This window comes from Sciurus carolinensis, chromosome 15, assembly GCF_902686445.1.
Source record: "Sciurus carolinensis chromosome 15, mSciCar1.2, whole genome shotgun sequence".
Classification (NCBI taxonomy): domain Eukaryota; kingdom Metazoa; phylum Chordata; class Mammalia; order Rodentia; family Sciuridae; genus Sciurus; species Sciurus carolinensis.
Window position 1 is genome coordinate 27,801,019 of NC_062227.1, and position 24,304 is coordinate 27,825,322.

General features: G+C 42.4%; 1 protein-coding gene across 24 annotated transcripts in view; it reads left to right on the forward strand.

The window, feature by feature from the left end:
- Window positions 1-24,304, forward strand: part of Dlgap1 (DLG associated protein 1) — an 879,880-nt gene that overhangs the window by 842,927 nt on the left and 12,649 nt on the right. For all 24 annotated transcript variants that reach the window (XM_047526690.1, XM_047526689.1, XM_047526695.1 and 21 more), the window contains one exon: window positions 7,339-7,760. In XM_047526690.1, the coding sequence (XP_047382646.1) occupies window positions 7,339-7,760 (422 nt within the window). The remainder of the gene's footprint in view (window positions 1-7,338; window positions 7,761-24,304) is intronic.

Here is a 24,304-nt window from a genome sequence, read left to right on the forward strand (position 1 = left end):
AGTCAGTGTCTAGAGCTGGCTTCGTGTGTTTGGAGATGTGAGTACCCAAATGGAAAGCCAGGATCTTTTCTTGTCTGTTGGTGGGATGGGAATGCGAGCAGAGGACTTGCCTCTGGTCTTTCTGATCTCCAGTTGGTGGAGCCCCCTTCTCTCCTTCTCTCTAGTATGCCTTTCACACATTACTCATAACACTCAAACCTGCAGGACACACGACTAAGGAGAGGAAAATAAATGCTGGCATCAAAATGTGCTTGTGGAAGACACCTGCCATTCCTGCAGATCTTGTGAATGTGGCAGCTGAGTCACAGGTGTTGAAGTCACTGTTCATCTGTGATGAGAGCCACCCTCTTTCTCTCAAAGCAATTGCCTCAGTGACTAGGCTTATGACATCTGATTTTTCACCAAAATTGCCTCTGTTTCCATTTGCATTTCCATAGGTAACTTGGTTCTGAGATTTTTAATCTTCCTTGCTTTACACATTAAAGCTCATGGGTAGAAAGAAAAAGAAAGTATAACAGTAGCTTTGTTTTCTCTTTAACCACAATGTCAACTGCTACAAAAGATCTCTTTCGAATGCAAGTGACTTAAATGTGCAAATATTTGGGCTTTTAGTGATTTGCGCCTTTCCCTAAGCAGCTTGTTAAAACAAAAAATCAAAGTTGAAACAGCAACTTTGACAGCCAGTTCAGGGACCCCAGATGGGGAAAGTCTTTGGCAGTCAGCAGCATCCCTTCTTTGCCAACCTGGATCCATCCCCACTCCTCATGGTTTCCTTGGAGAACCACACAGCCTAGTACCCACCCTTGATGCCAAGTTAGCAATACCATGACCTAGACAAATAGTTCCTTCCATGCACCTGAGTTTTAAAGGTGTGGCATTCATGCGTTTCAAATTTCAAACCCCTGAAACTTGGCACAACTCCCAAGGGACCTCACGCGTTTCTCTTTTCTTTTTTTTCTCTCTCTCTCTTTTCTTTCTATGCTTTGCCCTCTCTCCCTTCCTTCTATCTCTTCTTCTTCTTCTCCTTCTCCTTCTTCTTTTTCTTCTTCTTCTTCTTCTCCTTCTCCTTTTCCTCCTCCCCCTCCTCCTCCTCCTCTTCCTCCTGCTTCTTTTTTGGTACTGGAAATTGAACCCAGGGGCACTTAACCACTGAACCACATCCCCAGCCCTTTTTTGTATTTTATTAGAGACAAAGTCTTCTGAGTTGCTTAGGGCTTTGATAAATTGCTGAGGCTGGCTTTGAACTCCCAATCCTCCTGCCTCAGCCTCCTGAGCCACTGGGATTATAGGTGTGCACTACCACCCCTGGCTCTTTTCTTCCTTTTTTACATGTTTTTCAAGATAAATTAGTTTGCAGAAAGAAAAATAATCATCTGACTGATAAGCCTTTGGCTCCATTTAACCAAAACCAAGACTCTTTATTAATAAGTTGTTCTTGAGGCCTCTCATGCTTTTGTTCATTACCTTGGGTGGGGTTGTAGCCAAGGAGCGCCCTAAGACTCTGGTTGCTGAAGCCAAGCAGTTCCTTCTGGGGCACTTTCAATTCAAGAATGTTTTGTTGAGACTCCAAACCAAGGTTCCTATAGTGACAGCCCATCAAGGATACCAGCTAGCACCTGCCCAGATGCTCCTGAAAGAAGACTGGCAGCATGTGGGCCCTATCAGAAGCCATCAGATGATAACTGTCATTATTTTCCATTCTCTCCCTTTCTTTTATCTCACAAATGTCTTACCATTGTTCGGCATGGTGAGACTCTTTACCTAGAAAACCTATTCTGTTTTCTTTTGCTAACAGAGATCTTTAGGCAAAGGAATAATGAACCTGGAAGCTTTTTTAAATTTTTATTCTTAGTTGTAGATGGATAAAAATACCTTTATTTTATTTATTTATTTATTTATATATTTATATGTGGTGCTGAGGATCAAACCCAATGCCTCACGCGTGCTAGGCAAATGCTCTACCACTGAGCAACACTCCCAGCCCCGAACCTGGAGGATTTTGAATTAGCACTGGAGGCTTATTGTGGGAGAGTTTTAGTGCTGGGCTAGGACAGTACTAACTGCACACAGATGGAGAGCAGGAGAGTTCTTCCCAGCTGGGTTTTGGAGCGAGGGCTTCTGTATGCCTTTGTTTCCTCCCTGCCCTGTTCTAATTTGGAAGCTGAGCTGACAAGAAAGAGTCAACTTCTGGGGGAAGTGTGAATTCTTGATCTCCATCTCCCCACCCCCACACCTTTCTTTTGATCTGTCTTTTGTTTCATGTGCTGAGCCATCCTGGATTTGGCACCAGTTACAGAGCGCCATTTCACAACCCACCAGGATGGCTGGGCTTCTGAGGACCAGCACTCTCGAGTCCTAGGGTCCCAGGGAAGCTTGACAGAGGCTTAGTAAAAAAAAAAAAAAAAAAAAAAAAAAAAAAAATGTCTGAAGTCTCCTACAAAGAGAAAGAACAGCCTTAGGACTAGTATTTTCCATGTGCTACTAGAGTTAGCCCTAAAAAGCAACCATTATGTGAATGAGAGAGATAAAGAGGATAACCGGAGGCCAGGGGATTCTGCAGTGAAATGACTGAATCTATCTCCCTTACGTCAGTTTACGGCTTGAGTCTCACTAGTTGGATACCTGACAGGTTCAAAATATGAAGATTATAAAACACCAGGCAGGGGCTATAGCTCAGTGGTGGCGTACTTTTCTAGCTTGCTCGAGGCCCTGGGTTCAATTCCCAGTGCCACACAAGCACAGAAAAAAGTTCTAAAATTACCCACTGCTTGGGTTTTGTTCACTTATTTTGTTTCACTGAAGCCCCGTCAGCCAGGGGGCCCAAGAACAGGCCTCTGCAATTCACCACCTAGGTCTTCCTTTGTAATCTGTTGTACTGAAAAGTTGTGAGAAGGGTCAGAAAATCCTCTGATCAGAAATATAAACTTGTTTCATAGAAGGAGCTTAAAGCAACAGCAGAGATGAATGCTAACGAGTGACTTTTCTCTTGCTATTTGAAACAGATAGGGTATTGTGTTCCATACTGGTTGATCCAGTCTTTCCTCGCATGGTTTTCTGTTCCTGAGGCCAGAATATTGGCCGGCATTTTTCAGAAGCTGTAATTATTACACATTGTGCCTGTAGGGCATGAAGGACCAAAGAAAGTTCAGGACTGGAAATTGCGGGTTTGGAAAGAGCGAGCCACTGGGTTCAGCTTTTAGGTTTACACTGTTGACCAACAACGGATCAATTCTTCTAAAAAATACAGAAATTAATCTTAGTGACACCCTTCTGGGTTCCGATCAAATTTTTAAAACAACTCGATTACACCCTTCACTCAGAGGGGACTTTGCACATGAAAGACATGAAACAGTTTTGTGGAGCAGAACATTCTTTGAAAGCTCTGGGTGGAAGAAAGCGCTTGCTTAGGGACTTAATTGATAGAAACTAGCAGCTTGGACAGGCTGCCTGAGTTCAAAGGCACCGCTTTTAATCCCAAACCATTTTAATTTTACTTAACTTTTATTTCTTTCTGGGTGACTAAACTGCAAACTTCTATTAATGTACTGCCAAGTAATTTTTCTTAAGAAGGTGGATACTTTACAAGATCCATAGCCAGGAGACGGCTCTCAGGAATGCTGGTAGTACAGTTTTGTGTAGATAAAAATAGAGGCCCGGGAAAGTAGGCCATTCTGTTTTATATGTGGAAGGGATTCTGTCTCTGGCAAGTGTGCCCTGATAGAAAACAACCAGGGACTAGGACTTCTGTAAGCTTGGAAATGTAATGCCTCTGGCAATACCTGATCTTAGAGAGCGAAGCCTCATGTTTTCATAGTTGGGATTTCGTGTTAGTAGAACAGCCAAAATGTCAACGGTTGCAAGGAGCCTCATCCAATTCACACGCATGCAGCTGGAGAGAAAGCTCAGCTTCAGGAGATGATATTTTCCATTTGGGGGATGAACGGGAAGAATGCAGAAATAGCCTCTTGCAGCCAAGAAAGGAGCGGCTCTCGGAAGGAGCCCTTTAGCAAAATTGTTCTTTTCATTGCTAATACGAGAGACTCCCAGCGCTGCTTGCAGACTTGCCTGTGATGCGATTTTTCACTTTCTTTTTTTTTTTTTTTTTTTTTTTGGCGGAAAGAGGGGCTTACCAGGAATTGAACTCAGAAGCAGGGGCACTCAAGCACTGAGCCACATCTCCAGCCCTATTCTGCATTTTACTTAGAGACAGGGTCTCACTGAGTTGCTTAGCACCTCACTGCTTTTGCTGAGGCTGGCTCTGAACTCGTGATCCTCCTGCCTCAGCCTCCCAGGCCACTTCATTTTCATTTTTAATGTTTTTGATCCATTGAAGAACTCACAAAGGTGACCACATCTGATACTTTTTTTTTTTTTTTTTTTTTTTGCAGTGCTGGGGATTGAACCCAGGGCCTTGTGCATGTGACGCAAGCACTCTATCAACTGAGCTATATCCCCAGCCCCTGGTCTGATACTTTTGATGGAAGCAGTTTCTATTTATCTATCTATCTATCTATCTATCTATCTATCTATCTATCTGATGGACAGCATGACTATTTTATTTGTTTATTTTTATGCGTTGCTAAAGATTGAACCCAGTGCCTCATATGTGCTAGGCAAGCGCTCAGCCACTGAACCACAACCCCAGCCCAGAAGCAATTTCTTAAAAACAGCAAATGGTGAAATGGGCCAGCTGTGACAGGTCAATCTTCATAAAATAAGTAGCCAGAATCACAGTATATGTGATCATTCTGACATCCTAAAAACTAACACTGGTCAATACAGCAGCCACTTCTTTTCCCTGATGTTTTTTCTCTAGGGAAAATAAAATGGATTTACTGAGATGACTGTACTCTCTCCTTTCCAAGATTCCTAATCTTTCTTCTGTCTTGCACATAACTACTCTGTCTGTGTTTCTCTGGTCATTTTTTATGATAGAGTAGAGTATTGAATTGTTTTGTTTTGTTTGCTGCTGGGGATGGAACCCAGGGGCACTTAACCACTGAGCTACATTCCTAGGCCTTTTTATTTTTTGAGACAGGGTCTTACTAAGTTGCTGAGACTGACCTCAAACTTTTGATCCTCTTGGCTCAGCCTCCCGAGTTGCTGGGATTACAGGCATCCAGCACCACACCCAGTTTAGAGCACTGATCTTTGGCTTTAATAGAATAGTCTGGGATAGTTAAGAAAAAGCATTTAATCTGGTATATTTAATGTTGTTAGACATTGTTTAATGCACTGTCTTTTAAGGCTGGCGCTATTGAATATGAAGCATTAATTGAAAATCAGCTGGCAGACAATTAAAGTGCCATAACCATAATCTACTTAAGAAAAATGTACCACTTCACACCATTAGATGGCCACTAACAAAAATCAGGAAATAACAAATCTTGATGAAGATGTGGGAAAAAAATTGGAATCCTTGTGCAATGTTGATGGGAGTATAAAATATATGGAAAACAGTATGCCGGTTCCTCAAAAAAAAAATTAAAAACAGAATCACCAGATGATCTAGTAATTCTACTTCTAGGTATATACTCCAAAGAATTAAAAGCAGAGTCTCAAAGAGATATTTACACACCCATGTTCATAGCGGCATTATTCACAAGAGCTAAGAGGTCGATTTGAAAACCAATGTTCAAAAGAGTAAATGGATAAAAAAAAAATGTGGGGCAAATATACATGGACTGTTTATTATTCAGTCTTAAAAAGGAAAGAAATTCTAACACATACAACACAGAGGAACGGTGAGGACATTATGCTGAATGAAATAAGCCAGTCACAGAAGAACTAATGCTGCGTGACTCCAGACACGAGGCACCTGGAGCAGTCAAAATGACAGACTCAGAGAGGAGGGTGGTGGCTGCCAGGGGCTGTGGGAGGAGCCAGGGGGGAGGGAGTGTTTCATGGGTACAGAGTACAGCTGGAGATGAAAAAGCTCTGCAGAGGGGGCTGGGAATATAGCTCAGTTGGTAGAGTGCTTGCCTTGTATGCACAAGGCCCTGGGTTCAATCCCCAGCACCACACACACCTAAGAGGTAAATGTCCTTAATGTCACTTGATAATGGTTAATGTGGCAAATTGTGTGTTTATGTATGTATATTTTATCTTAAGAAGAAATAAATAAAATATTACACCAGAAGTGACTTTAAAAGAAAAAAAATAGAGTGGGCCTGGCATAGTGGTGCACACCTGCAATCCCAGTGACTCGGGAGGCTCAGGCAAGAGGATCCCAAATTCGAGGCCAGCCTCGAACTTAGCAAGACCCTCAGCAACTTAGAGAAATCCTGTCTCAAAATTTAAAAAATTAAAGGGGGCCTGGGGCTCAGTGGTGCAGCCTCCTGGATACAATCCCTAGCACAGCACCAAAAAATAACAAAACAAAACAAACAAGAAAAACGGAGTGGGGTAATGGACAATGGCCTTACATTCTCTCACTGTTTCCTACCTGCTCCAGAGGTCTGTGTATGTTTTAAATCACTGCAGGCCCACGCTGTTCGTGCCCTTGTCTGAGACAGAATTCACTGTGGTTTTCTTCTCCCCAGGTACCTCCTACCTTCCACAAGTCCTCGCCTTCCTTGTTCAACTAGAGAGACCTTAGGCTCTTTGGTGGAGAAACACTGATTCCATGAATAGCCTTGCAGAATACCAGGTCAAACCTGTCTTTTATCACTGGGGAAGAAGGACTGTGGCAAAAATTAAAGGGACAGGGAAGGGCCATAATAGAGAATTCTAGAACCATAAACTGACTTTCACCCCAAAGGCTTTGAACCACATTATAACAGTGACTTTTGTAATAGGCAGTGGATTCTCATGAAGAAAAGAGGTTTTCATTTGAAGGGGAACCTAAGGATACTTCATTTACTTTCAGGAAGTCTTTTTTTTTTTTTTTTTTGAAGTCTTACTTGGTAAGAGTTGACCCTGGAAAAATGCAGGATCATGGCAATGTTGGACCTGCCCAGGCTGTGCCCCACCCGGCCCTTTTCTAAGCAAATTACACAGACTAAGATATAATTGAATTGTGTCCTGGCCCATCACTAGCCTGAATTTCAGGATTTAAGCCATCCCAGACTTGGAGAAAAGTTGAACACGGGCTGTTATGCTGACTTTGTTCCACTTGTAAAATCGCTCTAGATGTGCGCTCATATTCCGAATTTAACAGAGATGAGAGATCTGTGTTCATGGCTTTAGTTTGGCGGCAGTCAGCATGTTTGCATGGAAGGCCCACTGCCCCCTCCACACAGTGAGGAGAGAGAAACTCCTCTCATCCCAGAAAAATAGAGCGTAGCTTGGCTTCAAGAAATGTCCTTGAACTCAGTCTCCTCTCTCTATTCTCCCAAGCTTCCGCAGGTTCACTCGATCCAACAGCGTGACAACTGCGGTGCAGGCTGACCTGGACTTCCATGATAATCTGGAAAATTCTTTGGAATCTATAGAGGACAATTCGTGTCCTGGCCCAATGGCCAGACAGTTCTCCCGGGATGCCAGCACCTCCACAGTCAGCATTCAGGGCTCAGGAAACCACTACCACGCCTGTGCAGCCGACGATGACTTTGACACGGATTTTGACCCCTCTATTCTGCCTCCGCCGGACCCCTGGATTGACTCTATCACTGAAGACCCTCTGGAGGCCGTGCAAAGGTCGGTGTGTCACCGGGATGGCCACTGGTTTCTGAAGCTCCTCCAGGCAGAACGGGACCGCATGGAAGGGTGGTGCCAACAGATGGAGCGAGAAGAACGGGAAAACAACCTCCCGGAAGACAGTAAGTCACGCTGCCCGCACAGCCGCACGCCGGGGTTGGGGTCAGGGTCACTACTTGGGTTGTGTTGTTTTCTTTCATGCCAGTTTCACTTGCTTTATCTTGCCATGTCACATACCAAACCAAAACATGTGGAAGAGCGAGGCAATTCCAGCCGAGAGTCCAGAAGCTTCTATGCTGCCTAATAAAAAGTAACCCCTGGGGGGCTGGGGAGATAGCTCAGTCGGTAGAGTGCTTGCCTTGTAAGCCCAAGGCCCTGGGTTCGATCCCCAGCACCCAAAAAAAAAAAAAAAAAAAAAAAAAAAAAAAAAAAAAAAAGAAACCACTGGGCAAACGTCATACTTCCTCGCCCTAGCTCTGTGACTTTGTTGTTTTTTTCTGAAAAGTACCAAGCTCAACAGGGTAGCTCATTCTCTACCCATGGTCTCCCTTCCTCAAGATGATCTGGAAATGCTACTGATTCTCAGGGATTAAAAATAATTCTAAAACAGGCCTAGTGGCTCACTCCTGTAATTCCCATGACTCAGGAGGCAGAGGCAGAAGGGTCAAAAGCTTGAGGCCAACCTCATCAACTTAGCAAGACCTCATCTCAAAATAAAAAATAAAAAGGGCTTGGGATATGACCCAGTGATAAAGCACTCTGGGTTAAATCCTCAGTACCAAATACTAATAATTAATAAAATAATAGTAATTATTTTTATTATTCTAAGTAGTTTCAAGGTCCATAGCTATATAGGAGTAGGGCGTTTATAATCTGTACAGTTCTATTACTTTCCTATCATATTAAAATGAGGTTAATGTATAGGCCAGTAGAAACCCATGCTTATTGCAATTTTAAGCCTGGGTAGCATGTACTTTTTTGTTTTTGTACTGGGAATTGAACCTAGGGGTACCTTACCCCTGAGCACATCCCTAGCCTTTTTTATTTTGAGACAGGGTCCCACTAGGTTGCTTAGGGCCTTGTTAAGTTGCTGACGCTGGCTTTGAACTTGTGATCCTCCTGTCTTAGCCTCCCGAGCTGCTGGAATTACAGGCTTGCATCACCATGCACTTTTTTTTTTAGGGTTCAGGGAGGCAAACCTTCAGCCACTAAAGTAATGAACATAAATTCCATTGTAGTGGTTAAAATAAATGATAAAATAAAATAAATGGTAAATAAATAAAACAAATAATTGACACTATTGCTTGCACACCATTCTTTTGAAACTTGGCCTTTTAATAACAATTCCTATTGTTAAAAGAGAAAAATCATGACAAAGCTGGTTTCACAGATCTTAATAGACCTTATCTGCAATTCTGGAATCAGACAGTAGTCTAGAGCAAAAATGGGCAGGTTATATCTATGAACAGAGAAGAGGAAGTGCCATACAGCAAATGGAAGTAAGGTTCAAAGTCAGGCCCATCTGCTTGCATCTGTCTTTATTTGAATGTGTCTTGAAGAGCTGGCTGCTTTTGATTAACCAAGACTCTGTCACTTGTTACAAGAGTAAGTTGCAGTCTGTTTACGCATCAAGTTAGGTCACAGTTCTTCATGTTCGGAGGATGCATGTGCTAAACTTTTTTTTGGTACCAGGAATTAAACCCAGGGTGCTTAACCACTGAACCACATTTCAAATCCTTTTTATTCTGTGTTTGGAGACAGGGTCTGGCAGAGTTGCTTAGGGCCTCACTAAGTTGCTGAGGTTGGTTTTGAACTCCCAGTTCTAAGTTGCTGAGGTTGGTTTTAAACTCCCAGTTCTCTTGCCTCATCCTTCCGAGCTGCTGGGATTACAGGTGTGCATGCGTCACTAAACCTGGCTAATTTCTGGTTATTTTTGCTGGAGTTTTTAAAGGGAAATCCAAGGCATTATGTCATTTCATTAAGTAGATCACATCGATAAAAGGCATTTACTAAATATAGTCACGCACTATCATCTCTAACAAAAATAACAGTAATTTCTTTTCTTTCCTTTTTTTGAGGGGAAGGGAAGAGGGGGATGCTGTTGCCCAGGCTGGGCTTCAACTCCTGGGCTCAAAGGATCCTTCTGTCTCAGCTTCCCAAGTAACTGGGAACAGAGGCACACACCACTGTGCTGGGCCACAATACCATCTCAAATCTAGCATGTACTGAAAATCATGTTAGGTAGATTTACTAAATGCACCAAATTGTATCAAGAAGCAATGAGCTTTTCCATGAGGGAATTAGTTTTTATGAAAACAGAGTCTGGAAAATACCATCTGGTCATAGGATTTCCTCTCCAAGTCAGCTCTCTCATTCCTCTCTGCTCAGCTTCTTGCTTAAACCCTATCAGATGATGTCCTCACCTATTTCTTGCCCTGATGAGCAAGTTGGGAAATTCACAGATGAGTTTCTGTCAAGTTCCTTTGGCTCTTTCATCTTATGAATACAAACAACTTGGCAATGGTAAAGTAATGCCCTTGACATTTGCCCCTTTCGGTACCAGGGCAGGGTCACCTGAGTGTCCCTCCACATGCACAGTTACCTTTTTGTCCTGGTGACAGGTAAACGAGGCATTGCCCAGCAGCAGTGGGTGAAGGTGGGGGTAGATTACAGAAAGAAAGTCTGAACGGTGGCATTATCTTATCCCCTTGTAGACTTACCCCAAATTTATTAGATTTTCCCAGGAAAAATGCCAGTCTCTAAGGAACAATGGCATCTGGTGCCACTCTCAACAGGACGAGCTGTCTTTCACATTTTAATTCATTCAGTTTTTAAAGTCAAGACTGGTTCTAGCTCCCCAGCTGGCTTCCAGGAGGAAGCTGCTGCTGTGATGTTTTTCTTTAATTGGCCTCCCAGTCTGAGCCTGGATCTACTCCTCTCAACCCAACTTTAAAATGGTTCATGAGGGTAGCCATCATATCAAAATTTAGGAGACTCTTCCTTGAGACTATGGAACAATGGAAACAGGTCGATGTATTTTCATACAACTACATCTAGAGGGAGGTGAAAATCCTGCCAGAAAACCAGGATCTCATCCTGTATTTACAAGGAAAGAGAAACATGTTTGCATCTTGAGATGAACACAACCAGTCAAGCCCCCAAATAATGAATATCAAGGAATTGCCCAACCGTGTATTGTTCCAGGCTGACTGTGCTGTTCAGGCTGAGTCGACTTCCCGTTCTTCTGAAATATGTTGTGCATTTGTCAGGGACTTTCAACATTATTTTATAACGGTCTGCTGTTATGACAGTGGGTTAGAAAGTAAGCTTTTTTGTCTTGTTCCTCTTAATATCTCTCGCCTCTCTGACACATTGTAAGGGGGCATTAAATAAGTATTTGAATCTTCAAAATATTTTTGAAATTTTGTTTTATGAAAGCCTTTTACTTAGCAATCCTTTCTTCCTAATTAGCTAAAAAGTCCTCAAAAAAATTACTAAGTCTTTTCAGGCTGCTATAACAAAACACCCTGGATGGCGTAATTTTTAAACAACAGGCATTCATAGTTCACCATTCCTGTAGGTTAGGAAGTCCAAGACCAAGGGACTGGCAGATCTGGTGTCTGGTGAGAGTTTACTCTCTATTTCAAAATGACATCTTGCCGTGTTTTCACGTGGTGGAAGGGATGTATACTTTCCCTCAGGCCTCATTTATAAGGGCACTAATCCTGTTGTTAAGGGCCTCACCCTCCTATAGGCCCCATCTCCTAATACTATCGCCTCAGTGATTGGGCTTCAACATATGAATTCTGAAGGGACACACACATTCAGACCACAGCAAGTGACTAGCAGCTATGGTTGACAGAGCTTCAGGGGCCTATGTTGGTGAGATCTTTGGATGAGGACAAGAATTTGTCAGAAAGAGAAGAAACTTGCCACAGAAGTGTGATACAGAAGATGGATAGTTGAGATAAACCTCATATGCCCTTGCCAGCTTTTAAGATACAATTCCATTTCACAAACACTTGAAGACTTCCATTTTTTTTTCATTCTTTAGAGAAATACAAACTTCAAACTGTTATGATTCCAAAATTCTCAAGGATATAGCAGCAAACTCCCAGGGCAGAGTCACCAATTTGAAATGAGGCAAATCCAGATCACTGACAATTTGACCTTAAACAGTAGCAACCCTTCACAGTGGAGAAGGGAGGATGGATGCACAGGAAAGAATATTCATCTTGTCCTTATAATGTCCCTGACAGTGGGCTACAGACTTTGACAGGTGCTGTTTTATTTGCCCTCAAAACAGCTTGGCAGTATCTTGTCCAAGGTCACAGAACACAGAAGTGTCTGATGGAACAGATACAACATGAATAACATTTGACAAGATAATGATACTTTGTGTGACTTGGCACTACCCTGGGTAAGGCTCTCCACACATATCTGCCCCTGGTTCCTTGGCAACCACCATTCTGTTCTGATAACTGGGCCTGGTGTTCAGAGGGCCTTTGTTTTACTAATTCTCTGATTTAACCTTTTCTCTTTTTATAAGAAGAGGGGTAAGGAAAAGAAGCCAATTCCATTTGGCAGGGAAGAGCCAAGTTCTCAGTAACCAGTTTTTGTTTGCTTGCTTATTTGTTTGTTTTTAATATGTGTACACAGCAAAAATAGCTTTGACAAATAGTTATCTTTATCTTTTAGCCAAGTCACTTCATGTGTTCTTTGGGTTCGATATAAGAAGGAACCCTCTTCAAGTGATGATAAAAGTAGCTTCTGGGAGTTTTATATATCTATATCTATAGATATGTAGATATAGATATAGATATATAGATATATATCTATATATAGATATATAGATATAGATATAGATACAGATTTTTTTTTTTTTTTTTTTTTTTTTTTTTTTGGTACCCAGGATTGAACCCAGGGGCACTTAACCACTGAGCTACAGCTCCAGAACATTTTGAGGCAGGGTCTCCCTGAGTTGCTTAGGGACTAAGTTGCTGAGGCTGGCTTTGAACTCACAATCCTCCTGCCTCAGCCTCCCAAATCACTGAGATTATAGGCATTTGCCATGGTGCAGGGCTGGAATTTAATACTCTTATGCTTTAGGCATGCAATAAATTTTGTGTGTTCTATTTTGGGGAGGAAAAAAGGTAGCTTCTTAACAATATTCTCTCAGGAGATGTAGTCTTCAGAGTTGCCATGGAAAGATAAATGGGATAGAGTGAGAGAAAGGAAAATTCCCATTATATTTTCTTAATTTATTTTATGGGGTACTGAATTTCCCAATTTTTAAATATTTAAAAATGGTGAATGTGCTTAATCCCTCTAATAGTACCCTTAAAAATGGTGGTTTGCCAGGAAGAGTAGAAATAGCCAGTGACTTGAGAGACTAAAGCAGGAGGAGTCAAGTTCTGGGTCAGCCTTGGCAACTTAGTGAGACCCTGTCTCAAAGTAAAAAAATAAAATGGACTCAGATGTGGCTCAGTAGTAGAGTGCCCCTGGATTCAGTCCCAAATATCAATTTTTTTAAAAAAATTATTGGGCTTTGGACGTAGCTCAGTGAAAGAGAGAGCACTTGTCTAGTATGCCTGACAAGTTCCATCTCCAGTACCCCAAAAACAAAGAAGGAAAGAAAGAAAAGTTAAATGGTAAATCTGTTGTATATTTTACCGCAGTGTAAGGAAGGAAAAAAACACTCCTTCCAAAGGCTGCAGCCCTTGAGGGTATCACATTTCCATAAAAATATAAGATATTTTATTAAATGTCTTTTTAAATTCAAAATATAGGGCTGGGGTTGTGGCTCAGTGATAGAACACTTGCCTGACCTATGGGAGGCACTGGGTTCGATTCTCAGCACCACATATAAATAAAGGTCTATCAACATCTAAAACAAATCTTTTTTTAATTCAAAATATAGTATGTCCACAGGAATGCAGCAGAAGTTTGGTAAGGAATCTATTTGCTCAGTGACAACCTGAATTACAGATTTGGAATGTGGAGTAGTTATCTTTTTATACTACGGAGTTGAGGAAAAGACTCGTCTCATTTAAAATAATTTCTCAGTTATCAATTATTTTGTGGTGCCATTATCCTAATTCTTACAGCGCCTTCTAGAGATTCTGTCTCCGGCCTGGAAAACACTTTCCTAATATACCTGGAAGTGACTAAGTGTATTACCAAGGCAGATAGGAAAAAAAAAAGCCCTTGGAGTGAGTTACCTCAAGCTGTCTTTGCAGAAGTATAAACATAAATTCTGTGTGGGTCTGTGGAGCTATTATTTTCCCTGATAAAACCAAAGCAGAACAAAGACTTTAGTTCTTGTTTTAAACCTTCACCCTTCACAGTTGATACTAGGTTTTTGGCTTGATAACAAAATAATGAAACTGCTGTAAGTGAGGGTCCCTCCAAACCACGGCAGTTGACAGAATGCCTGTTCCCTGGGCTCTTGAAGTAAAATGATACAAGCTCTTCTCAGACAATGAAGCCCTTGTGTGAAACAGCTGTCTCAGGGAGATGGCTCAGTGCTATTTGACAGTGGCTTGTATGTTACATAGATACGTCTGGTATTATCTAACCGGGAATGAACCGACCAGATGGAACCGAATGCTTCTAACTAGGAATGCAGTCTGGCGGGGGAGGGTGGGGACAGGCTCAGATTTCAGTGGCCCAAGGATGAAATAGCGGTTGATTGTACTTGGAAATCTATCTTTGCCTCCTGCCTTGTGGACAACTTAGAAGCAGAATTTTCGGGCTTTATCTGAAATGAACTGATAAACCGAGAGCGTGTGCGGGAGGCAGATTCATTCCCCTTTCATTTTGCCTGGTAAGAGCATCCAAGTTAGTGAGACTCAGCCTTCCATCCCCCACGAAGGCTTGTGAGCCTTGGCCGGGAATGTGGAGCTGGTGATGAAAGCCGCAGTGGGGTTTGCCTGGTCTCAGGTTTGGTTAGGAAGCTGTGCACCGTCATTATTGTGACTGGCTATCAGTGCGATCGCCAGGCTTCACCTGCCTGGGATTGCCTCTGCCGCGTCTGTGCAGCCATGACATAGTGGGCAGCAGACAAAGCAGCTCTTTATGAGGTTTGCCATTCCTCTGCCACCAGAATTGCCAAGCAGAGAACCCCTGGTGCATCCTAGCTGCTTTTGGTTTTATTCTCATCTTTCGTTTGAAGTGAACCTTCAAAAGGTCTCTCCCCACCCCCACTCTACACAACACACACACACACACACACACACACACACAACTGCATAGTCTCTTTTACAAGTTCTGTCCAACCTGAAATTAGTGACCACAGAGGAAGTGGCAGTCATGAAAAGGAAATCTCGTATGTAACGTGCCTTATGTTTAACTTTTGAAAATGCATCATTCATTTTGCCAGTGCCAGAGGGAGATGGAGAGCATCCTCTGTGGGTGTGCTTCTTGGGGGTGGTATGTGGAGGCAGAGGAGGGCACCGAAGCAGGAAGAGGTGAAGTCCAAGGCAACACCAGGCCTAGACACACATCTGTTTCCTTTATTCCAGAGGTCATTGAGAGAGGGACGGACTCACAGAGCAAGATCTGATTGCTTTCTCCAACAAGAACCATTTCTGTGGAATATAAATGCAACAGACTTCAAACACAGTGCCCTTTTATTTTATATCGTTGAAGAAAATCGTGTAGATACAGGAGGTGAAAACAACTCAAAGGCTGCACTCACAATACAAATCACCTCTGCGTCCACACCAGCGGGGTGTCCTCTAACTCATTCAGTTTTGACCCCATCTACCTCGAGATAGGTCGAAGGTCAGTTCCCAAGGCTGCCCCGCTTTAGATGCCACTCAAGCTCCACGTTGTACCTGTGCTCTGACAGAGCAGCTTTGGATCTGGGTTCTTACAACCCCCTCTTCGGTTTAGTTAATCTGCTTGAATAACTCACAGAACTTGGGGGAAACACTTAACATTTACCAGTGTATCACGGAGGTGATTACAAAGGCTATAGATGAAGCACCGCTAGGACAAGGAATGGGGAAGGAACCCAGAGCTCCCATGCTTTGTCCAGAAAGGCCACCCTCTGGAAGCCTCCACACGTCCAGTGAAAGGTCTCTGAAACCCTGGTCCTTTTAGGTTTTTACGGAAACTTCATTGCATAGGTATCACTAAAACATGGACGACCTCACTGAAATGTAATGGAACAAAACGGTTAAGATCTAATGTTAACAGACTGGGTGGGGAAACCCAGCAAGACTTGTCTGTTCAGATTCTTGAGCATTCCTTCTCAGGGGTGTGGGGCAAGACCCCTTCTGGAATGGGGGTCTTATCATCTGCTATCAGAAGTGGTAGGTCAGAGAATTTCTTTATGGCCAACTGCAAGGTGGAAGATTAGAGTGTCTTCGATCTGCCTTGGGGAAGAGAAATTCTAGTTTCTGTGTGGCCTGCCTCGGGAAGGAGTCGTGAGCCAGGAACCATGGACAAAGAGTTATATATATCTATATATCACTAGATCACAGAAATATAAACTAATTTCATTTCAATCAACTTTCAAAGACTCAAAACTGTCTTTATTTACTTATGAAATATATATGATGTTACTGCTTCATGGCTAATATAAGTCAAAATATGAATCTAAAGCACAACCATCTTTTACTAATAAGAGTCCTGGATGGAAAAAAAAATTAGATTAGCTAAGGTTTTTTTTTTTTTTTTTTTTTTTTTTTTTTTTTTTTTTTTTGGATAATGTTAGTGTCTTGCTGTGTTGCCCAGGCTGGTTTGAGACTCTAGAGCTCAAGCGATCCTCCTGCCTGCCTGAGTCTCCCAAACTGCTGAGACTACAGGCACAGACGACCACACCTGGCACAAACTTGCTCTTGAAAATCCAAACAATGTTTTCTCCCCAGAGCCCTCTGGTTTTAGTGTATGGGAAAGTTTCTGCTCGAAATTTTGATTCATTATTCATTAGTCACCAAGTTTAGGTTCCTTAAAGACAGGAGGAGGGAGGAGAAACAGGAAGGAAAGAAGAAAGAAGGAAGGAAGGAAGGAAGGAATAAAGAAAGAAAGGGAGGGAGGGAGGGAGGGAAAGAGAGAGAGGAAGGAAAGAAGGAAGGAAGGAAGGAAGGGAGGGAAAGAAGGAAAGAAAGAAGGAGGGGAGAAGGAAGGAAGGAAGGAAGGAAGGAAGGAAGGGAGGGAAAGAAGGAAAGAAAGAAGGAGAGGGGGAAGGAAGGAAGGAAAGGAGGGAGGGAGGTAAGGAAAGAAGGAAGGGAGGGAGGGGGAGGGAAGGAAAGAAAGAAAGAGGGGGGAAGGAAGGAAGGGAGGGAGGGAGGGAGGGAGGGAAGGAAGGAAGGAAGGAAGGAAGGAAGGAAGGAAGGAAGGAAGGAGCGCTCCTGTGAACTGCAGCTCAGGAGTGAATAGACCCCTGCAAGCTGCAGAGTCGCCTTGTCAACAGCAGCTCTGGATCATAGATGTGTATGAGACATGCTGCTGAGCCACAGGTTGGAGAAACTCTTTGCCATGAGGACACACTTATGAATAAGAGTGTCTCAGTGTGGACAATCCCAACTTTATGAAATCACACAGATTTGACTGACAGACCCACGTGACTTTAAGTGGGTGGACTCCCTTTTTTTTCCCATTCATCTCTCTTCTTACACCTAGCCCTTAAGTTCATACCATGAAAAGTCAATAACTCCGTGATTAAAAAGAAGCCAAGACTTGACTATAGACCGTGCCTGACTTACAATGATTTGAAAGCAATATGCAATCACTAAAGACTATACTTTGGAGTTTTGAACTTTGCTCTTTTCTGAGGCTGAGGGCTGTATGTCGCGACGTGGCCGTGAGCAGCAACTCCCAGCAGCCTCCCAATCAGGAGGGGAAGCAGTTGAGTCTCTACAGTGGACCATATTGCTACGTCAGAATGGTCAGCAGGTTAGGCAGATTACATGCATTTTGGACATAAGATATGTTCAATTTACAGTGCACTTTTTGAGACATCACCTCAATGTAAATTGAGCAGATTCTGCATAAGGAAATTTAATTTACCCACAAACATGTTCAGCTTCTCCCAGATGATTCGACTTTTCCAGCCCAGCCACTGCAACCAGCATCATAAAAGGCCACCCCAGCAGCCCAGCTCAGACTGTATCAGCATATCATTTAATACTATAATTTAAAAAGTGATACAAGAGGGGCTGGAGAGGTAGTTCAGTGGTAGAGCACTTTCCTAGCATGCATGAGGCCCTGAGTTCAATCCCTAGCACCACAACAAAGAAAAAAATTAAAAAGGTCAAAAGGTCATGCAAGAAATGATAAAACCCTAAAAGATCAAAATGCTTAAGGACTAGAATGTTGTAGTTAATTTGTTTTCAGGTTGACATACAGTTCATATGACTCAGTTAATTTCAAAACTTATTCCTTCAGGGGGATACCTGGGGTTACGTGGGTTCAGCCCATGTGATCAAAGAGCTCATGGTCTGGTTGGAGATCAGGCATATAAGTAGATAGAGCTGGGAAGAATGAGGAAAGGGCAGAGCCAGCTAAGCACGGGAACTTGAGAAGCATGAGGAGGGAGAGGTGAAAAGAGATAAGGCTTTCTGGAGGCGGAATGTGTGAGCCATTGTGAGGCAAAGGGACAGGGCCAGGGGAGGTGAAGAGAATCCCCAGCTTAGTGTTTAACTCCAGCAAAGACACACACAGAGGAAAGAAACAACGTGGGATCTGGCAAACTGTGTCCTGAGCACTTAAGGAGCAAACAAAAGGCAGGCTGGGGAGTTTGGCCTTCCCTGCCCCATTGAAGGGGGTTTGAGTTTATCCCAAAGCACATGGGTTGAAACTTAATTGCCAACTACAGGATGTTAATGGGTGGGGCCTTTCACAGGTCATTAAGAGCTCTCACAGATAGGACCAAGTCCTTACAAAAGGACTTGAGGAAGTGGATTCATTTACTCTTGTCCCTTCCACCATGTAAAGACTCAGTAACAAGGTGCCATCTTGAAAGAGAGAGCAGTTCTCACCAGACATGCCACCTGCTGGAGACTTGATCTTGGACTTGCCTCCAGAACTGTAAGAAATAAATTTCTACTTAATATGACCCAGTCGGTGGCATTCTGTTATAGCAGCACGAACCAACTAAGACCATGGGGAACTCAGGAAATGCCTTTAAACTTGGGAATAACATGAGACAAGAAAGCCTTCTAAAGCTCGAGGTATAGCTCCGAGGTAGAGGGCTTACCCAGAACGTGCAAGGCCCTGGGTTCAACTTTCAGTGCTGCAATGAAAGAAGAAAGGGAAGTAAAAAGAAGAGAAGGAAGGAAGGAAGGAAGTTAGGCTGGAAAGAAGCAAACTAAGTGAATTGTAGTGGAATGGCAAAGAAATGTGAAGATTTCTACCTGGCATGTCCCCTCTGTTCACCTTCATCCCTGGGGAAACACTCCTTTGTGATGATATGGTTGCTTCCAGGTTTCAGGGAAGCTACATTAAAGATGTGAGAAATGTGTCTATTCTTCTGTGTCTGAGGCCTTAAAGTGAGACTGGATGATGGTGGAGTTGGGCATGGTAAATAAGAACTGGAAACATTCACAGAAACCAGTGCTTCTGTCTCTTCAGGTCTAGAGACCTAACCCCCTGGGAATATGGAAAGATACATATGATAATTATGCTTATTGATTTTTTTTCCTTTGGTGCTGGGGATTGGACCCAGGGCCTCTCACATGCTGAGCATGGGCTCCACCCCTAAGCTATATCCCCAGTCCTGAAATCCTGATTTTCAACTTAGCAAGAAAGTCAGGTATGTCACCAAAGAAACTGGTCTTCATTTTACCTTGCTATCACCAGCAAACCCAAACTCTTTGCAGCTACCATAGATTAACCTAAGGGGTTAAAAAAAGAAAAAGTTAATTCTTTTCACCCCTGGGCCTTTTACATACCTCCTTGTTCACCAAAATAAAAACATACCCCACAGGGACAGGGAGAGAAAGGAAATATGCTGTTTTCTAAAAGTCTGAAATTTTTAATTGAATGTAGATTTCAAATCATAATTTGGATAATGAGGCTACCCCACAAAAGTCTTTCTCTGCTCATTATAATATATAATCTTTAAAAGAAGACACATAGCTTGCAATATATATTTGCCATCTCTGTCAAGTTAGAACTGTTTCCTCCCTTCTTTTCAAAATCAAAATATCACTTCACATACACATGTTTTACTTTCCTTCTTGATGTGGGACAGTGATGGGGTTTGGGGAATTTCTTCAAATTCCCCCACTGATCCCTCTTCTGTCCCTCTGCCATCCACTGGCACTGACTAGAGAGTACAGACGAAGGAAAGAAATTATACTCTAGGAACAAAGAAAATATGGTCTGTGCATTCAATGGAATATTATTCAGCCTTAAAAAGAAGGAAATCAGGGCTGGGAGATAGCTCAGTTGGTAAAGTGCTTGCCTTGCAAGCACAGGGCCTCAGGTTCAATCCCCAGCACCGAAAAAAAAAAAAGAGAAAAAGAAGGAAATCATATTGGACAACATGTATGAACCTGAAGGACATTACGCTAAGTGAAATAAGCCAGCCACAGAATGACTAATCCTGCATGATTCTTCTTATGTGAGTTACCTAAAATAGGCAGATTCAAAGCCAGATGTAGAGGCATGTCTGTCATCCCAGTTTCTTGGAAGGCTGAAACTGAAGGATCACTTGAGCCCAGAAGTTCAAGACCAGCATGGGCAAGACCCCATCTTAAAAAGAAAACAAAAACAACCAGGTATGGTAGGACACACCTGTAATTCAGCAGCTCCGGGGGTAGAGGCAAGAAGATGGAAATTTTGAGTCCAGCTCATAATCTTAGCAAGTTCAAAACCAGCAACTTAGTGAGGCTCTAAGCAACTTAGGGAGACCCTGTCTCAAAATAAAAAAATAAAAAGGACTGGGGATGTGGCTCAGTGGTTAAGTGCCCTGGTTTCAATCCCCAGTACCAAAAAAGAAAATAAATGAATAAATAAATAAACAAATTCATAGAGTGAATCAGCAAGTTGAATGGTGGTTGCCAGGGGCTGGGGGAAGGGGGAAATAGGGTCGCTAATCACAGCTATGATTTCAGTTATACAAGATGAAGAAGTTCTAGAGATCATACCGGTAACAAGACTATATCGTGTACGTAAACATCTAAAAGGGGCGAGTGCATGTGAAGCGTTCTTACCACAGTAAAAAAGAAAGGAGAAAGGAAGAAAGGAAGGAGTCATTCCAGATGGCTTTCACTTACATAGATTCAGATCCAGTTTTCCATAAGTGTCCAGGGAAAGGCACGTCTGGGAATCCAAAGATGGGCATCTGGTCACAGCAGGAACCCCAGGAATGGCACTTCATAATTTGAGCCCAAATTTCCTCAAATATAATGAGGTTGTCTGCCCTGCCTCAGAGGGTTCTGTGAGGACCCAATTAGATAAGAGGAAGACAGTGTTGACATAAAAGTAATAATAAGTGAGGCTGAGTAAGGTGGTGCACACCTGTAATTCAAGCTACTTGGAAGAATGAGGTAGGGGAATTGTAAGTTCAAGACCAGCCTAGGCAACTTAGTAAGACCCTGTCTCAAAATAAAAAAATAAAAAAGGGTTGGGGATGTAGCTCAGTGGTGAAGTGCCTCCCCTACCAATTCCCTGAAAAAGAGAGAGAAAGAGAAAAAAAGAGAGCAAGGTAATAATAATAATAATTTAAGCACATTTTGTAAAGGAAAAATAGGGATGACCTTCTAAAAGATTTTCCTGGCTTTGCTGACCCACACCTGTCCTCTCTGTTAAGGTTCTCCTTAAACATCCACTGTGGAGAAGTTTGGGGAATTATAAATGAGGTAGTTTATAAAAATGTACCCACTTCTTAAATAGAATTTCACTCAAGAACAGTTTTTCTTGTTTGTTCCTTCCACTGAGGGACAAATTAACAAAGGAGCCAAAGAGGGAAAAGAAAGTGAGGAAGGGGTCTATAAACTTTCCCATCAAGTGCCTAAAAGATAAAGGAAGAAACTAGATTTACTTCTATTTTAAAAAGAGTTGCAAAGCAAAGTAAAGCTTATTGTATGATTACGTATCACACAAATAGATGGCATAAGTCATGGTTAAATGACATGTCTGGGAGATACAGCAGAGTTAATTATTCTAGAAGATGCATTGGCTGTGGCTTAAGGGAGATGGATAGTAAAAACTTGGTCACATGTGTTCATCAGTTTTCTGTCACTGTGACAAAATACCTGAGAAAATCAACCTAATAAAGGAAAAGATTTAGCTCACAATTTCAATCCATGGTCACTTGACCCTGTTACTTTGGACATGTGATGGCACAGTATATCATGGTGGGAGCATATGGCAGAGGACATTGCTCACCTCCTTGCAGCTGGGAAATGGAAGATAGAGAAGGGACCAAGGTCCTGATATCCCCTTTAAGGGCACACCCCCAATGACCTAACTTCCTCCCAATAGGCCTCACCTCCTAAAGGTCCCACCACCTCCTAAAAACTCACAGGCTGGTGACCAAACCTTCAACAGTTAAGATTTGGGGGACATTTAAGATCTATATAGACCTATATATACACCTATATATAGACCACATATGGTTAACAATCTGGAAAGATTGCATGAATTTGAGGGTGAAGGAAACCAACCACATGGGAACCTAGGAGTATAACCCTCTTAGACTCCCAGAGTCTTAAAACCCCCATTCGAACTTAAGAAAATCTCTACTTAGGGCCATGGGATCTCATTCCCAATCTAATGCCCTTTGGTTTGCACTCAGAAAGTCCCTTAGTTATCACCTTTCCAGGAACAGAGAAGAGACTTTAGTGAACTCAGTGATAGGACTATTCCAGTGAACGACTAAAACAGCCATCCTCTGTGTGGTTCACTTTGGGGAGAGAGGGAATGGGCAGGAGTGAAGAACATGTACTTTATCTGTAAGGCTTTGTTTTATTGAAAAGAGAGGCGATGGGGTGGGGGGGATGTGAGGCAGGCAGGCAGGGGACAGGGACAATCCAGAAGCAAATCTGGTCAAAAGTTAATATTGGTTCCTTTGAGAGAGAACACATATAAATATTTGCTATATTGCCCTTTAATAGGAAAATACGAAGTACCTGAAAGTATCTTAACTGTTTTTCAAATAAAAACAATGACATCATCAAATTATGATTACTAAATCCATTTAATCTGGCTACATTTTCATTTTGCAGCTGGAACTATGCCAACTGTGCTTTTTGTTTGTTTGTTTTCCATTTCTTAGGAAAGAGGAAAAATACTTCAGTAGTCTCTGACCACCATTTAAAGAATTTGCTACTCTTGAGTTGCCCAATCAAGCTTAGCTCCATCTGGCTCATACCAATCCTCTACCAAGTTCAAGACATATCTGTATTTGTATGTTTCCTATCACTTTCTCCCATTACTCTCCCCCAGGATATAAGCTCCATGAGGGCAGGGACCTTGTCTCACTTACTACTGTGTCATATCCATCTGGGCATGACTGGACACAGCATCGGGACCTTGCTCCTCAAAAATGTAACTGGCCACACCTACCGGTTTTCAACTAGATCCCACAAGCCTTTTCAGGTCTCTCTGGTCTTTTCAGCCTCACCCTTGAGGCTGACATCAGGCTACCATAACGACTAACCTTGGAAAGAGGCATCATATCTAGGCCTCTTCTGGGACTTTCCAACACCAGCTTGGGCTGTTTGATATGCGTGAGGAAAGCCCTCAATATATAGTTGCAGCTTATATATTTCATTTGATATTTGATATTTGATATTTCTTCCTTACCCTTCTTTACCTAGAGTCCCTGAGAAAAGTATTTCTTTTCCCACCCTGCTGTAGATTGATACTGGACATTTCAGAGTAGTCTCAAAACAACATCAAGAGCTGGGCATGTCCCTCTATGATAGAGCACTTGCCTAGTCCCTAGCACTACAAAAACAAACCCAAAAACCCATCAGTAAGCTTCTTTCTTTGATTTCTTTAGCAACTTTTTAGTTCATTTATTTCTGTATTTTTACTTCCACTGGAATGAACCATTTATCATTTATTAATTCTTCCTCAAAGCATATGTAACAAATATAAAATTTACTTCCAGGAGAAAGGATTTTATCTCACACACCAAGTAAATGTCTAATGGAGAAAATAAACAACAACAAAATCCCCCTGAAACACTCCATTACAGCTTTTTTCTTAAAATTAAAGTTGAATATTTCGTTCTCCGAAAGAGGAAGTGTGTAGGGCAAGGGAATATGAGCTGTTATCTGCTTGTCCCAAGCCCTCCTGTTTCAAAGAAGTCATTTCTTCACCCTTGGCCTAGGAACGATCATCACTTAGACACTGGTGATGCAAGTATCCTGTAGCCAGCAGGGAATTTCCATCAGAGGAACTTGAGGGGAAAAAACCTGGGAAACAGAAGAGCTTCATCTCCACCCCAGATGTTGTTACTGAGGTTCTACATCCAGGGCTCTCTCCAGATTTTGCTGAATGAAGAAAGACGTCCCTTGTTTTAAATTCAAGAAGACAGACAAGCCGTCCCCTACCTATATGGGCATGTGTCTCCTCTTTTGAGAATCAGTCTTAGCTACTCTTATTATGGGTGGTCTCATATATAGCTCAGGTATTCAGATATAATTTAAAACCTTTAGCTCCAAGCTTTGAGGTATATCAGAATAGCTGATAGGTCCTGCAA